The sequence below is a fragment of the Xenopus laevis genome, chromosome 5S, assembly GCF_017654675.1.
Source record: "Xenopus laevis strain J_2021 chromosome 5S, Xenopus_laevis_v10.1, whole genome shotgun sequence".
NCBI lineage: Eukaryota > Metazoa > Chordata > Amphibia > Anura > Pipidae > Xenopus > Xenopus laevis.
In genome coordinates, this window is record NC_054380.1 from 761328 (window position 1) to 778444 (window position 17117).

Here is a 17117-nt window from a genome sequence, read left to right on the forward strand (position 1 = left end):
AGGTGCCGAGCATTCTGAATAGCTGTAGCTGACAGGTGCAACATCATCCCGTGCTGCACATGCATTCGCTCAAGTGTTACATGTTATACGAGTTGTTGCTGTAGTTGAAATACTTCCCTGTCTGCAGTCCCACTGGCTGCCTCGTCACTCGCAATATCACCGTGACTTGCTGATTTCTGCTGAAAAACTGCATATGTTTGTCCAGAGGTGAACCCCTACATCATCACCGCATTTCATCACATACAAGTGTCTCTAACTTAGTGCAAGAAAATACAATTGTTTGCCATTTAATTGAAGTTAACGGAAGCAGCTATGGGATCCCTTATCCGGAAACCCATTATCCAGTAAGTACCAAATTATGGAATTACTCCATTTTCACAAAATAATCCACATTTTATAAAAAAAATTCCTTTTTCTGTGTAATAATAAAACAATAGCTTGTACTTGATCCCAACTAAGATATAATTAATCCTTATTGGAAGCAAAACCAGCCTATTGGCTTTATTTAAAATTGCCTCTGGAAGATAAAGGTTCTTTTATAGGGCTGTATAGACCCTTTTTTCAGCATAAGTGCACTGAATAGGGCTTGTTTGTGCAGAACAGACTTTTTGTCTATTGTTTTAATCACCACAAAATCTATGGTTTTTATTATTTCTTGAACTAAACAGGAAAACTGAATCTCTTCCATGTTTGTCATATGAAAAAGTTTGGGAACCCCTCTCAGCCTGCATAATAATTGACTCCACTTTTAACAACAGTGGTATGTCTTTTATTTCCCAGGAACATCTGAGTACTGGGGGATTTTCTGAACAAAGATTTTTAGTGAAGCAGTATTCAGTTGGATAAAATTAAATCATATGTGAAAAACTGGCTGTGCAGACATTTTTTGCAATACTGATTACTGGCAACACCAAATTGGTTGGATTAGCTGGTTAAGCCTTGAACATCATAGGAAGGTGTGTCCAATCATAAGAAAATGTACTTAAAGGAAAACTATACCCCCCAAACAATGTAGGTCTCTATTAAAAGATACTGAGTAAAACAGCTCATGTGTAAAATCCTGCTTCATGTAAATGAACCATTATCATAATAATATACTTTTTAGTAGTATGTGCCATTTGGTAATGATAAATAGAAAATTGCCATTTTAAAAAATAAGGGCCGCCCCCTGAGATCGTAAGATTCACTGTGCACACATACAAACCACATGTAAGGTCACATGAGCCAATTAACAGACAGAGTTCTGCCTTTTGCTTCCTCACTTCTTCCTGTTACAGTTAGAGCTGTAGTATTTCTGGTCAGGTGATCTCTGAGGCAGCAAAGATAGAGTCACGAAATGGTGGTTCAAGGCAAGAGATGTAAAAGGGCAATATTTATGTAAATATATATTCCAGTTTGGTAAGATTCTTTAATATGTCATTCAATTTGATATAAACTATCTGTTGCTTAAGTGTTCATTTTGGGGATATAGTTTTCCTTTAAGCTGACCAATTGCAAGTTGTGCTTCTGTTTGACTCTCCTCTGAAGAGTGACAGCATGGGATCCTCAAAAGATCTGAAAACAGATTGTTCAGTATCATGGTTTAGGGGAAGGTTAGAAAAAGCTATCTCAGAGGTTTAAACTGTCAGTTCCAACTGTAAGGAATGTAATAAGGAAATGGAAGGCCACAGGCACAGTTGCTGTAAAACCCAGGTCTGACAGGCCTAGAAAAGGAGCGGCATATGCAGTGAAATGGTCAAAAATAGCCACATCCAGAATCCAGACACTCATCAAAGGCTATAGGAGGCGTCTAGAGGCTGTTACATTTGTAACTAAGTATTGATATCTCTGTTGGGGTGCCCAAATTTATGCACCTGTCTAATTTTGTTATGATGCATATTTTCTGTTAATCCAATAAACTTGATGTCACTGCTGAAATACTACTGTTTCCATAAGGCATGTTGTATATTAAAAGGAATTTGCTACTTTGAAAGCTCAGCCAATGATAAACAAAACTCCAAAGAATTAAGCAGGGTTCCCAAACAAATATATATACATATATATATATATATATATATATATATATATATATATATATATATATATATATATATATATATATATATAATATAATATACAGGTATGGGAACTGTTATCCAGAATGGATAAAGGCTCTTGCTGTAATTTGCTGTACATCTTCATACTTTAAGTCTACTAGAAAATCTTGTAAAGATTTCATAAAATCCAGTAGGCTGATTATGTTTCCAGTAAGGATTAATTATATCTTCATTTGGATCAAGCACAAGCTACTGTTTTATTATTACACAGAAAAGGGATGTCACTTTACAAAATTTGGATTATTTGGGCTTCTTTTGCATGTTCTAAATGGGGAGCAACAAAGAAGATTAGCCAAACACAGGCTGGTGTAGCGGGGATCTCCCCTGCACGTTTATTTCGTCAAGTGATGTAACGTTTCGGGGGCGTGCCCCTTCATCAGACATCTGATGTCTGATGAAGGGGCACGCCCCCGAAACGTTACATCACTTGACGAAATAAACGTGCAGGGGAGATCCCCGCTACACCAGCCTGTGTTGTTTGGCTAATCTTCTTTGTTGATATTTCTGGGAGAGGCGCCGACCCCTCCAGCCAGCACTGGGCAACTATCACCAGGAGAGACCTAGGGGAAATTAGGTAAATTGTTTTGCTGCCTAAATGGGGAGCACCCAGGACTTATTTGGAATTTGTTGAGTGCCGGTATACACACACACACACACACACGTACGTATATATATTTATATAAATGACTGGTTACTTTGATGGAAGAACTGTTTTTGGTTTGTTTATCAGTCTCATGAGATGTTTGGGGTGTTTCCACACAACCATAACTTACTTGATTGTATTTTTAGCAGTGTGACATCACACGATTGTAAAGAGGAAATGAATTGAGTGTGTGTTCCATTCCTTTACACTCAAGTTATTTACACATTATTTGTATCATTTTATGAACAACCCCTGCCACAGAGATTCTGATACCAATGAGCACTAGGGTCAATGTATTTGTTTCATTTTGTTGGAGCTTCGCGTGTTCACATGTATAGTTTTTCCAGATTCATTTGTGCCGTGTGACAGACTAACAGATATTTGGCGTGCCCCCACAGGATCACTGTTGTATGATGTGTAGAGTTTATAGAGCTTGTGTAGCCTACCATTTCATTCTGCTTTATCTGTGTGTATTAGTAAATCATGGTCAATGTTGTCCCTGCAGTAACTTCCATGCTGGCCTTCAGACACTTTGTTTTTTCCTTAAAATTGTTCACCTGTAGATAACCACTCCTTAAAATCCATGACCAATCATGTCTTGCAGAATTACATCAAAATCATTATTCAGAGAGTTTGTGAAGAAGATTCTCATTCATCCAGGTCATGGTATATCTATAGAAATAAGACCAATCAACTGGACTTGTTGTGGGTTTTCTTTTTTTCCATAAAGACATTTCACCAGTCATCCAACTGGCTTTCTCAATTCAGAATAACTTGTAAATCTTCCTTCAAGAATATGTATCCTCTGTAATGTTGCTCCAATCAGCATATTCTGTTTATCATAATCCACAAATTGAATAAATAAGGTGTTGATTGTATTAGCAAGATTGGAGCTTTGATGTGTTATTAAACCTACCAGGGGGAAAAAAAAAACTCAGCAAATCCAGTTGATTTGACTTATTTGTATAGATTATTCAGAAAGTTACTAAAATATTTTCACAGCAGAAAACCTATTCCTATAACGCCTCTTTATGGGAAACTCTCACTTTGGACAGAAAACATTCTCCGTTATTTTCTCCTTTAAGAAATTTTCACAAATACTAGGAAATTGTAGCACAAAAATAAAGTGGGGTTGAAAAAGGGGGAAAGATCAAGATTTTGTTCCCCAAATGTTAGTAAATCTGTCCCTAAGTGTATTTATATTCTGCTCACCATATACAAACAAAAGAGATTAATGCCTGAGATAGCTCTCGTCATTACTGAGAAAGGTTTGCCCATCCCTATCAATCACTTCATTAGTTCATTAGTAGGAAACGGGATTCTTTAAAGGAGAAGGAAAGGTAATTTTCAATACCTATTTGTAATTGTTACTTGAGCGCCCCCCTCCTGAACCGCATTATTTTCGCTCCCCAATTCGGTTTGTTGCACTCATACTGTGGCGTTGAAGTTTTCCAACTTTACAGTCTTTGCGGCCGCCATGTTGGCCGTGTGCACGTCTCGTCCTATGTCTCCCTGTTGGAAATGCGCATGCGCTAAATCGAGTCCTCCCCCATGATCGCGTCACACATACAGCTCAAGGCACAAACAAGGCGTCTCTCTGCTGCGTCTCTCCGTGCCAATCGCATGGGGAAGTAAAGGCTCTGTTACGCATGCGCAGGGCTTACAAAATTCATACTGCGCATGTGCGCGCCCTTTTAGAGAGTATTGAGATACCGAGAGGGATGGCGTTTTTATTCCATGTATCCCACAAAATTTTTTACTACGATCTGGGATTGCAGAAACATGGAAAAACATATAGAGCAACGATTCCAGTAAGTATTTTTCCACTTTGTGGCTATTGTAAAGAACTTTATTTGTAATTTACCTTTCCTTCTCCTTTAAGCACCATTTACACTTTATGACAGATGGGTAAAAGGTAATTATTCAGCTCATGGAAATTCCCAGTATCTTGCCTGTTGGCCATTTTTGCCAGTGGCTACTTTGATGCTGGGGCCATTGTGCCATGTGTAAATGGTAAAGAAGACTTCCTTGTTTATTAACATTCGGGTGGGACCAGTTCTAGTGTCTCATTCCACTGTTAGTGGGGTGTTAGTGGGGTGACAGAGATGCTTCAGGATCTATCTTCCAATAGAATGTGCTTGCCAGGGGGCAGTTTAATCATAAACTCCAATACATCAGGGGATTCCCAGCCTAATGTCATAGTTTTCACTTACATGAATAAATGATATTAAATCGTCTTGTCTTAGATTGAAGCCGTCTGTTCCAGGATTTTGTCATGCCCGTGCTCTTCCCAGGAGTTTTGTAACACCTTCCAGATACAGTTCTGTTCCTCTGTGATTTGAAGGCTACAGTTTTGAAAGCACCTTGTAAAACCTGATTACTTTAATAGAGCATTTTTGCCCCTCCTGATTCTGTTCCAACACTGAGGCACCTTCACATAGTCGCTGTGTCAGCATTACTGCCAAACTGGCTCAGGCTTCTGCAACTATTTAGGGCTCTTACTGACGGCGTTTTTACCTGCGCTCCCCTGCGTTCCATTTTTCTGCGTTCAGCCGCAGGGGAGCGCAGGAATAGACGCATTACATTTTTTCCAATGTGGCTGTACTCACACAGGCGCGTGTAGGCGCCGAACGCAGGTTGAGACGCAACATGCTGCATTTTTCCAGCGTTCGGCACCTACACGCGCCTGTGTGAGTACAGCCCCATTGGAAAAAATGTAATGCGTCTATTCCTGCGCTCCCCTGCGGCTGAACGCAGAAAAATGGAACGCAGGGCAGCGCAGGTAAAAACGCTCGTCAGTAAGGGCTCCTACTGTCTGAGTTCTTTTACTGTTACTCTATGCTACCTAATATTCTAGGTTTTGTTCACGGGGGATACAATGATTACACTTGTCACATGTTAACTGAAGCTATAAAGTCCGACCTTCCCTATAAAAGGGGGCTTGTCCGGTGTAAGAGGGGACTAGTCTTACTATCGGTAAAAAAGAAAGAAGGGTTGGACAGCTGTCTCATTTATTTGAAACACTCTATCACTGCTGTATTTTATTGGTAAAATTATTGTAAATAGAATGTCTAAGAAAGTACGTTCTTAATCACTGTGGTGGAGACCAAGGAAATAAAGTGTAAAAAGGTGTGTTTTGCCTTTAATCTCTCCATAGTGGGAGGTGTAGATGTGACTAAAGGAGAAGGACTTCTCTGATTAAAGGGTTTTGCTCTGGAAGCTCTAGTGTTGTGGGAGGAACAGGTCTGTTGGTCCAGTTTGTATATTGGAGCTCACCTGTCACAGGAAGGCTATGAATGTAATTGTAATGAGAGTGTTTGGAAGGTCTGAGCAGGAGTAGGAAGGTTACCTGTCTGTATTAGGAACTCTTGGGGGTGCAGAGGAGACATGAGCAGGTAACTGACAGTCAGAAGTGATTGAGGTGCTGCCAGAAGGTGAGACAGGGGCAGGATGTATCCCTGGAGGAGACAGTCAGCAGGGTTAGTGAGAAGCCCAGAATATTCCAGTGTGGGGGAAAGTCTTGAATGTTAAATCCAACTGTGTTCCTGGATTCCACTATCTTTATGTTGGGAAGAGTTGCCTAAATAAACCTGTGTTTTTGTCTGAACACCCGGTGTCCCTGTCTTTATGCTCCTGATCCTCTGCTAAACCTGCCTTCCCCAGCTAATTCCCCCCCAAAATGCATGAACAGGCAACCCACTTGTCTCATTCACTTGTATGTGGCCAGGGGATCAATGAATACTCCAAGAATACTTCCATCCTAATGGTTTTATTGTTTCATTAGTTATAGTTTGTACTGATAATCTTTTTTCCCTATTAATAATAACATTTTTACCAGCCAGATGGCAACCCTAGCAGGGAGGCAAATTGCTAACCTTGTGGTGCCGGCTGTTGTGCATCTGCCCGGGGTACGTTATTCTAGTGTGCACTATACTTAGGGTTGCCATTTTTCTGTAAGTCTGTGCAGGGGGATAGGTAAAGTTGTGGGTGATGGTGCGGGTCAGGTTTTAACCCGGACAGCCCAGGACTGCCTGGGTCAAAACTTCCTGCCTGGCTTTCCAAACTAGGAAAACCGAGCAGGATTCCCTATGATTGACACAGCGATCGGCCAATTGCTGCATCACAGCCCCGCCCCAGACTGCACTGTCCGCCCCCTCTGCGTCACAGCCCTGCCCCCTGCACGTCACGGCCCCACCCCCAACCGGTCTCCACCGGGCTAAAAGTCAACCCTAGGCAGGGCAGGTTATTGGCTGCTCACAAAGAGAGTCTTGTCCAGGTTTACTAATTTGGAAAACAGGGCAGGCAGTTTTGACCCAGTCAGTCCTTATGAAAACAGAGCTGTCTGGGTCACATCCGAAAAGTAAAGTGATTTCTGCAAGTTTATTGTAGTGTAACTATGTCTGTTAAACTCAGGATACCTGGGAAATGGATCAAATATGGCCCTTGAACTAAAAGCCCCATGCAGGTACATATTGGCAATATTCTGTGTTCTAACCCCTAGTTTCCCTTCAGATCTTTGCAAAACTGAACAGAGAGCTTTGTATATATGTTATTACTGTGATACTATATATATATATATAACGAAAGAGCAGAGCAGCTTCACCAGCTTCTTATGGTTTTATATCGTTTCCACTTCCTCCATATACAATACCCTATGCTAGAGCTACGGGAGAGACTGCTACATACCCGTTTTACAGAGACCTCTCTGCTGCCATCAAAGCTTTATCTTGTGCTGAAACAGTTAAAGGTGCACAGGTGGATTTCTGGGCCAGTAGAATGTTGTCCTTACTAGTCCGGCCACATTTCTTGCAAGACTTTTCCCGTACATTTGTGTAACACTATACATGCATGCGGCCACTTTACCTTCATGATAAAATAAAATATTCATCTCGCTCGAAAGTGGCTTCTTTAGTGAGAAAAGGTATTTATTTGGGTCATAGGAAATGACTACTTTCATTAAAGGGAAAGTGTTTGCAGAGATAAAGGGATTTTTAAAGGAACAGTAACACCAAAAAAAATGAGAAAAGGCACAAAAAACACAACAGCTCTGTAACTGGATTATTCAGAATTTATCCGTTATCTGCTGTGTATCCTGTACCTTTTCTCCTTTTTCAGCTTTGAATAGCTGCCCCCATGGCTACACAGCAGCTTGTTTATATAAACTATAATAGTACTTATCTATTATCTACTGTGTATCCTGTGCTTGAATGGCTGCCCCCATGGCTACACAGCAGCTTGTTTATATAAACTATAGTAGTACTTATCTGTTATCTACTGTGTATCCTGTGCTTGAATGGCTGCCCCCATGGCTACACAGCAGCTTGTTTATATAAACTATAGTATTACTTATCTGTTATCTACTGTGTATCCTGTGCTTGAATGGCTGCCCCCATGGCTACACAGCAGCTTGTTTATATAAACTATAGTAGTACTTATCTGTTATCTACTGTGTATCCTGTGCTTGAATGGCTGCCCCCATGGCTACACAGCAGCTTGTTTATATAAACTACCAGTTTTACCAGTGCAGGGCAACACTTTTATATTGTCATTCCTTGAAAACACTTTCATGTTTTTGGTGTTACTGTTTTTTAAAGAGACCTATCACTTCCAAATAAGCTTGTACAGAGAGACATACAACTGGTGCCTCTCTTATGTAGACCCCAGACTGCTCTATAGCTCCAATGACATTGGCAGTATCACTTACTATAATGTAGCCCTGGAACATGTAACAGTACATAAACCCAACACAAGTCTAATGATTTACTCCACTTAGGTTTAAACACATCAACTCCCCCTGTCGGTTGTCTCCAAAATGCCCCTGTTGTGCTCCCAATATAATTCCAAGCATTGAAGCAGGGGGCAAATATTCACTGTGCAAAACATTCTGCTCTGCACAGTTTATAAATGAGCCCCCCTATGTCCCTCTGTGCCCATCCTGAGGGGTTGATGGGTAAAATGTTGAGAGATAAGGTTCTACTACTGCTGCATTTTTACCAGCCAATTCTGGTGCCTTATCACTTCTTGTGTAACCAGTGTAACATTGCAGTGATCAAACTGATTATTTGGCTACAATAAAGGGACATTTATCAGAAGAGCAGCAGAACAAGGGAGTTATTATTGCCATTTCTATTTATTATTGTTAAAGGAGAACTAAAGTCCCCCCAATAATAAAACCCCCTACCACTACACTACATAGTTCCTGCTCCCCCCCCCATATCTTTTTTTTTTTTTTCCTTCTGATATCAATCTACATATCGGCTTAGTCAGGAATTGTAGCAAATGTGTAAAGCCCAGAACAGGACTCTTTTATTGCTGCTTGAATGAATTCTCGTGTTCCCTTATACATCCATTCATGGCTCCTGTACTGCTCGTTACTGATGGGGGGCTGACTTGCACACACAAGCTAACCTCACATACTGTGCTAATAACAAAAAACGGAAATATAAATATAAATGTATTTTTAGAACGTAACTTAGTTGGCTACGTGCCTATTTGACATATATTTACTGGGCTTAAAACTGATTTTGGACACACTACTTGATTTTGCAGAGCTGGACCAAGGAGGTGGCACCTAAGATAAGTGTCCACGCACCAGGAATCCATGGGGTGCAGCCAACCCCAGACTATGTAGATTCTAGCAAATGTCTGAGGCTCTGTGCAGGACAATGGAATTGAATTGAAATGAAATCTGAAATTGACGTGCCTATTTTAAATCTTAAAGGGGTGGTTTGCCTATAAGGTAACTTTAAGTATGTTATAGAACGGCCAGTTCTAAGCAACTTTTCAATTGGTTTTCATTATTTATTTAAATTATTTTGTATAGTTTTATAGTTATTTGCCTTTTTCTTCTGACTCTTTGCAGCATTTAAAAAAAACAAATGCTCAGTAAGGCTACATATGTATTGTTATTGCTAATTTTTGTTAATTGTCTTTCTAGTCAGGCCCCTTCTATACTTTTTACCCTAACTACCAGATTGATTAAAATGCAAATCAAAGAACAGCTGAATAAAAATCTAAATAACAGAAAAACCACAAGTAATAAAAAATCAAAACCAAATTGTCTCAGAATATCATTCTCTACATCATACTAAAAGTTGCCTCGAAGGTGAACAACCCCTTTAAAGGGATACTGTCATGGGGAAATAATGTTTTTTGCAAAACGCATCCGTTCATAGTGCTGCTCCAGCAGAATTCTGCACTGAAATCCGTTTCTTAAATGAGCAAACAGATTTTTTTATATTTAATTTTAAAATCTGACATGGGGCTAGACATATTGTCAGTTTCCCAGGTGCCCCCAGTCATGTGACTTGTGCTCTGATAAACTTCAGTCACTCTTTACTGCTGTACTGCAAGTTGGAGTGATATCACCCCCTCCCTTTCCCCCCAGCAGCCTAACAACAGAACAATGGGAAGGTAACCAGATAGCAGCTGCCTGGTATATCTAAGAACAGCACTCAATAGTAAAATCCAGGTCCCACTGAGACACATTCAGTTACATTGAGTAGGAGAAACAACAGGCTGCCAGAAAGCAGTTCCATCCTAAAGTGCTGGCTCTTTCTGAAATCACATGACCAGGCAAAATGAGCTGAGATGCACCTACACACCAATATTACAACTAATTACACTTGCTGCTTCAGGAATGACATTTTATATTGTACAGTGAATTATTTGCAGTGTAAACAGTGTCATTTAGAGATAAAAACGACCTTATAAAAATCATGTCAGAATCCCTTTAAGTCTGAACTTGGGTGCAGCATATGTGGAATGTTGAAGTGCATTATATAAAGGTGCAGCACCGTGTCTGATACATAATCGGATATCAACAGTTATGGACGCCAATGAATAATTTATTGGCGTCCTCCTTTTCAAAAATGTTTGGGTCCTAGGCAGGTGCCTCTGCTGCCTTCCCTTAGCTTGGGCCTAGCAGTGTGAGAATTCATCATGTTGAGAAGTAAAAAAAAAAAAACCTCATGTATGTTGTTGTATGTTTTATTGTCCAATGAAGTTTGTAGACCTGAAATATTATATTTCACTGTGACCATAACAGCTGACCCTTACTAATATGAGCACCAGGGGCGTAACTGCAGAGGAAGCAGACCCTGCGGCTGCTGGGTGTGCCCTGACCCTCAATGCTGATCAGAAACAGAGAAAAAATTCTAAAATCCATGAACCAAACCTATCTTTCAGGTTTAAACGATCCCTACATTGAAATATTTGAACAACCTCGACAGAGAGGGATGAGATACAGATACAAATGTGAAGGACGATCCGCTGGGAGTATTCTTGGTGAGCGCAGCACTGAGAACAACAGGACATACCCATCCATCAAGGTAACAATGATTTGATGATTCTTATCTAAACTATGCAAGTAATATACATATACATACAATATGAAATAGGCCCAGCACTGTAACTGGAATTCATGCTTTATAACTGCCCACAGGTCTGACCCTTCCCCATGTACAATATACTTTCTGCTTTTGTCATTCAGGCTGGACATCCCTTGTTGTAATGGCTATGAGCTAAAGACTGTACGTATATCTGTCACTGCAGAAACCACACTCTGCATGACACACTATTACATTTACCATGAGCTTAAAATAAATGCAGAACCAAGGGATATTTATAAGCAAGACTCACAATGACTTTCATGGGGTAGGACATCCAGTAATGTCGATATTTAAGTCATGTGATGTTGTCTTTATATAAAAATATCAGTGGAGGGTAATGCAGCAATATGGACTGTATTCATAAACATTTCATGGAGAACTGCATGCTCCTCTGTGATTGTTTTATAGTGCTGTCAGCAGATTTTCGACATACTTTTCTGAATTCTGCATGCCTCATTCATGTTCTATTCTACGTGCAAATGTAGGTGGCAGAGCAATAGAACACCCCAACCACAACACACCAACTCACGGTATTAAGTGTGGGCTGTAAGGGAATAGTCTTCCTACAAGGTGCACAACACAAATGTTCCACTCCCTCACAGATCACACAGGAAGCCACCTGTAGGCAGCCAAGCTTGAAGAAGGGCAATGATATTACATCAGGTATCTTGCTATCCACTAGTTTGGGCACACAGAAGGTTACAATGAATTTTGCACATTTATAGGTCACTGATGCCCACCTTATGTGCTGGCTCCCCCACAGACCACTTTAAAGGTTACTAATCATAGAGAAGAGAGGAAGAACAGTAGACAACTCACCCCATTGAGACACGGCTCAAATGTGAAATGGCTAGTGTGTAATAGCATGATGCAGATGGTCCCATGTTGCCCAAATAGTTGTGCCAATTTGTTTTCAATATTTTATTATAGCAGGCGGGATCATTATGGCTATTCCATCCCATTTATGCCAATTGTTTTTGTGTTTTTTGCAGATTATGAATTATACTGGAAAGGGGATAGTGAGGATCACGCTTGTTACAAAAAATGAACCCCACAAACCTCACCCCCATGACTTGGTTGGCAAGGATTGCCGGGATGGATATTATGAATTAGAATTTGGTTCAGATCGCACAGTTTTGTGGTGGGTATAATACACATTGGATTTTTTGTGTTTTCTTCATGATTAGGCTTAAAGCAATTTAATGCTTTAGGAGGAGTATAAACATTTTTTTTTGCTTTACATAGAGGTAAGTGCTAGATAAACACTTGAGTAAATGAAGGCTCCAAAATAGAGTATACAGATGGCAAGTAATTCGGCACAGGTGTAGTTCCAGAGTTAGAAAGCTAATGGGCTGCTATGCATAAAAATGTTGGGCAGTAACCGTTCATTGCATTTGTCACCCAATAGTTAGGGTGCCATCGCTAGAGGACAAATCAGCACCAACTGTGAGAGAGGGGTGACATTGAATGCTAGTCGCATTGAAGGTGGCCACATACGGGAAGATTTAATCCAGTTATATGTCTATATATAGGGAGCTCAGACAGGAACACCTGACCGATATCTGGAAAAAAAATTGGGCAGATCGGGCAGGTTTAATTTTGCCAAAGAAGCAAATCTTCTAATGTATGGCCAGTTTAAGATGATGCTGGACTGGAAGTCTGAGGTTATCAGTAAGAAATAAAATGTATATTCTTCAGCCATGAGCCATGTGCTCTGATTTTACTTGGATGCCAAATATGCAACCAATGAGAAATCAGTTGGCAGAAAGTGTCGCTCAAAGTTCCAGCAGGCCAGACCATGAAGAGAAAGCTATCATTTTAGTCCATACTTTAATTTTTTATTTTCCAACTACTAAACCAGAAAGGTGCTCTTCTGTAGAGTGCAAGCTTTTTGTTATCCTGACTGTAATGTGCTGGCTTTGTGAACAAAAGGAATATACTTTACATGACAGATAAACACCTCAACCACACCAATGCCTTGGTGATTTGGTGAATAACACCAGAGCCTGCTCTTTTACTTCTTCGTTAAAGGGATACTGTCATGGGAAAATTAGTGTTTTGAAAAATGCATCAGTTAAAGAGAACTGTCCATTTGTGTAACCTACAAAAAATGATGCTGGAGTGATTTAGGAGTGACTTGCTAAAAAGCGTAAAGAAAAGCCATGGTTCAGCAATCCTCCCTCTCTCAAAGCGGAGATACAATTAATTTATATACTGAGCTGCTGTGAAAGAAATGGGGAAAATAGAATTATGACCCAGTTAATGTATAATGACATTTCATTGGTCCTTTCAGTTTTCAGAACTTGGGTATTCAATGTGTTCGTCGAAGAGAAGTCCGAGAGGCGATCCATGCACGAATAATTCGCAAAATGAACCCTTTCGGTGGTAAGTTGTCTGCCTTTTGGCAATGAATTCTTTGGTACTTACTAATGATTATATCTTGTCTGTATGCTCATGACTTTATTGGACTTCATGCCTTTCCTTCCATACTTCTCTGGCAGCTTAATGCATGTCTAATTCCAAAGCACTTTCACTTGCTAGTATATATATACCCCTGTTATTTGTAAACTACGAGGTTCAGTGATATGTAATGTTTTAGGTGCCCCTAAAATTATATTCACAAGTTGGTGGTGTTTCCAGCAAATCTGTGGGGCTGTCCTTACATTGCATTGAAGTGGAATAATATTAGCTGTATCTTCCTGTTCAGCCAGTTGGGTGACATATATAAATATATAATACACAAAAGCCACGAATATCCTGTAAATTATATCCTTATAAACGGTGAGTAGTGATGTCATCAGTTATAAACGGTGAGTAGTGATGTAATTTCTGTCACATGACTCACTAAAATTTGTGTATTATAATTAATAAAGTACCCCCAGTTGTAAAATATGAGGATATTATAAGTTACCTCGGAGTTCCATGACCTGTATAAAAACACTCGGCCTTCGGCCTCGTACTTTTATATGGTCATGAAACTCCTCGGTAACTTATAATATCCTTATATTTTACAAGAGGGGGTACTTTATTCACTATATATTATATTTGTAATACATTAAATTATTATTTGTGGCAACCAGACAGCTACGATTTGTTACTGATGTTCACCTTTAAATTAACTGTTAGCATGATGTAGACTCTAGAGACTATGAACACGGGTGACTGTTAGACCCTAATGCATACAATAGTTGGCCTCTTCCTTGTGTAGTACCTCCACACCAGATATAGATTCAAACTGGAAAAAACCTTATAGTATAGGCAAGGAATAGCCTGTGAGGCAGGCTTATCTGCTCAAGTGATTTTTATTCTTTGCACAACTTGTTTCAAGCCTCCTGGCTCTTTGTCAAGTGACATCTCATATTCAGAGCCTGAATTAGCTGCAGGTCACTCACTTGGTTACATTCCTGTCCCTTGTTCAGTAAGCAGAGCCACCAATCATATGTCTGCGCAAAATCAGTGAAACCTCTGTGCTTATTGCTTACTTTGTTTATTTCCATTGCTTCCACATGGTGGCCAAAAGATGGTTGCCCTGGCTGCTACAAGGCTTTTTGGGGTATATATACACATATAATCATATTGATATGCCAGGATTGCTGCTGCAGAAAGATCCGCACTCACAGGGCTTATATAAAATAAAAAATAATTTTATTACATGGGACTGACGTTTCGGCCTCCCCAAGGCCTTTCTTAAAGTAACAAAACGTACACACAGACCGCCTTAAATATACACAAGAGCGAGAAAAGACAGCTGGTAAGGTCACATGATCCGTATTGTGATTATTAATTGTGTATGTCACTTTAAATACTTTCATAATCAAGAATATCCCATTTAAACACATAAAAAACTAGACGTAAAGTATATCCCCTAAAACATATCACTAACAATGAAAAACACGACATTTTGTAACCACAAACTTTCTCTATTAAGTTACTTGAACATTTAAATAATCTAAATAAACAATGTTACAATTATGTCGATAACTTGAGAATAAATAGCATAATGTATCAATCGACCTACTTTTAAATGGGCTGTTAGATTCTTAGTTGTTTAAATTAAATTTGGAAGGTTCTATGTGTCCCCATTCATCGTATCAGTTCCCTAAGAGCTCTCTCTAAATGTTAAACTGCTAAATACCATTAGATAAAAATATCACTGACTTAACATAACCAATAATGTTTGCTCTTTCGGGACAGAATCTATATATATAAATTTAGCAATTTATCTTATTTTGGAGAGGCTCGGCCTCCCTTAATCTTCATTTTTTCTACTTGGGCACAAAAAGGGTTTCAGGAAGAGAATTGCTTGTGTTTCAGTGCAATAGACCTGCGCATAAAAGGCGAATGTTGTCTTCTAGCCGTCTCTAGACCAGCCGAGCACTTTTACATGATAAAAAGAAATCATAAATAATATACAATGCCATAGCAGTTAGGTGGGAAATATTTTAGTCCAATTAGGCCAAAGTAGGTGAAATATTTGAAAACTGAGTGAAGGGATTTTTTTTCATTACCGATTTGAACTTGATTGTGATGTGGAAAGATAACCAGAAATCCAGATGAAGCTCGTGGGTTTGTTTTGTTTCTGTAGTGTGAACTGACGTACAGCAGTGTGGGGGATTTTGCTTGATGGTGTCTGTGCTTGTGCCTGATAGAGCAAATTACTTTGTTCTGTTCCCATAATTCCGTTGTATTGTCACCATCAAAGGAATAGAGCCCATTTTGTTCTTGAATGTCTTTAACTTCGCATGTCAGATCAGGTCATTCCCACAGCCGAGGATGAACACAACCTCTTTCTTCCTTTGTCACTTTTATCTTTGTCACCTTGTGTATTTATTACAGTTGCATTAAGCTAGATATACAATTAGATATAGATTGTACTATACAGGCAACCTCTCTTATTGCTGTTTTTAGTCTAGGGTCAATGGAAGTCTTTACCAATGGAATCATTGATCAATCATAGCATTTGGGTAGGTATTTTACGCAGTGTTCTTGATACCAGAGCAGAACTGCAGTTATGGTGCACGAGCTGTAAGGAGTCCAAACTAGAGGCACTCCTCCACAGATAGGCTCAGTGCTCACAATTCAGCAATAATAAGATCATTTCATATTTAATGTAGAAGTGCAACATTTCAGGGCCATGTTCCTATGTTATGCATACAGCACATTAAGAATATCACATGCTATACACCACATTTCTGCAGTGTACAGCTGTTCCATGGAAGGAACATTTTGCATTAGTATTCGTTTTAAAGGGGAACTCCACAAAAACATAACTTAAGCTTTTTAAAAGTAAACATAATTTTAAGCAACTTTGCAATATACATCAGTTAAAAAATATACAGACTTTTCATGATTTTTAATGGTTTCTGACAGTTCCCTAAGCCCAGCCCCCTGCTCTCCTGCTGATCTGTCTGACTACTTTGCTGAGCTGTCTGACTACTATTACTTTGTATCAACAGCCATCTGTCCTCTGCCTGCATCCTCCAAACCCCACAATTCCCTGCACACGTAATTTCAATAAGGAACATCCCAGTGCAATGCATTGTGGGTTATGTAGTTCCTGCATGCTGTCTGTAAGTACAATGTGTCACATCAGTGTTTAGTCCCTCCTTCCCTGCCAGTATTTCAAATGATGCAGAAAGAGAAGAAATGTTACACAGCTGGATTTCAGCATAGAAAATGCCATTTATTCAGACTTTTTGAAGAAACAGGTAACTGTGATGGGAATATTAGGGGTTTCTGTGTTATGTGGGCCTTTTTATCAAATTTTGGTTTGGAAGCCAGAGTTCCCCTTTAACATGAATTTATATAGCGCCAACATATTTTGCAGCGCTGTCTATAGCGCCAAAAAATCTCTGTCCCCTGCTACATCTACAAATACAGGGCCTGTATGAATCCACTAATTTGTGGCAATATCACAGCATTTCATTGTTGTTTTTCAGAGCTTCATCCATGTCTGATACTATGGGCCACTTAGTAAGTGTAGAAAGC

The 17117-nt window shown here is 39.6% G+C and overlaps 1 protein-coding gene across 1 annotated transcript in view; it reads left to right on the top strand.

Moving 5' to 3' along the window:
• Positions 1–17117, top strand: part of rel.S (v-rel avian reticuloendotheliosis viral oncogene homolog S homeolog) — a gene marked incomplete at its 5' end in the record, with an annotated part of 31564 nt that overhangs the window by 4840 nt on the left and 9607 nt on the right. Inside the window, 10 exon segments of the mRNA NM_001088281.1 lie at positions 10927–11029; positions 11032–11036; positions 11039–11069; positions 12122–12144; positions 12146–12150; positions 12152–12270; positions 13423–13489; positions 13491–13498; positions 13500–13505; positions 13507–13514. Coding sequence (NP_001081750.1) covers positions 10927–11029; positions 11032–11036; positions 11039–11069; positions 12122–12144; positions 12146–12150; positions 12152–12270; positions 13423–13489; positions 13491–13498; positions 13500–13505; positions 13507–13514 — 375 coding nt within the window.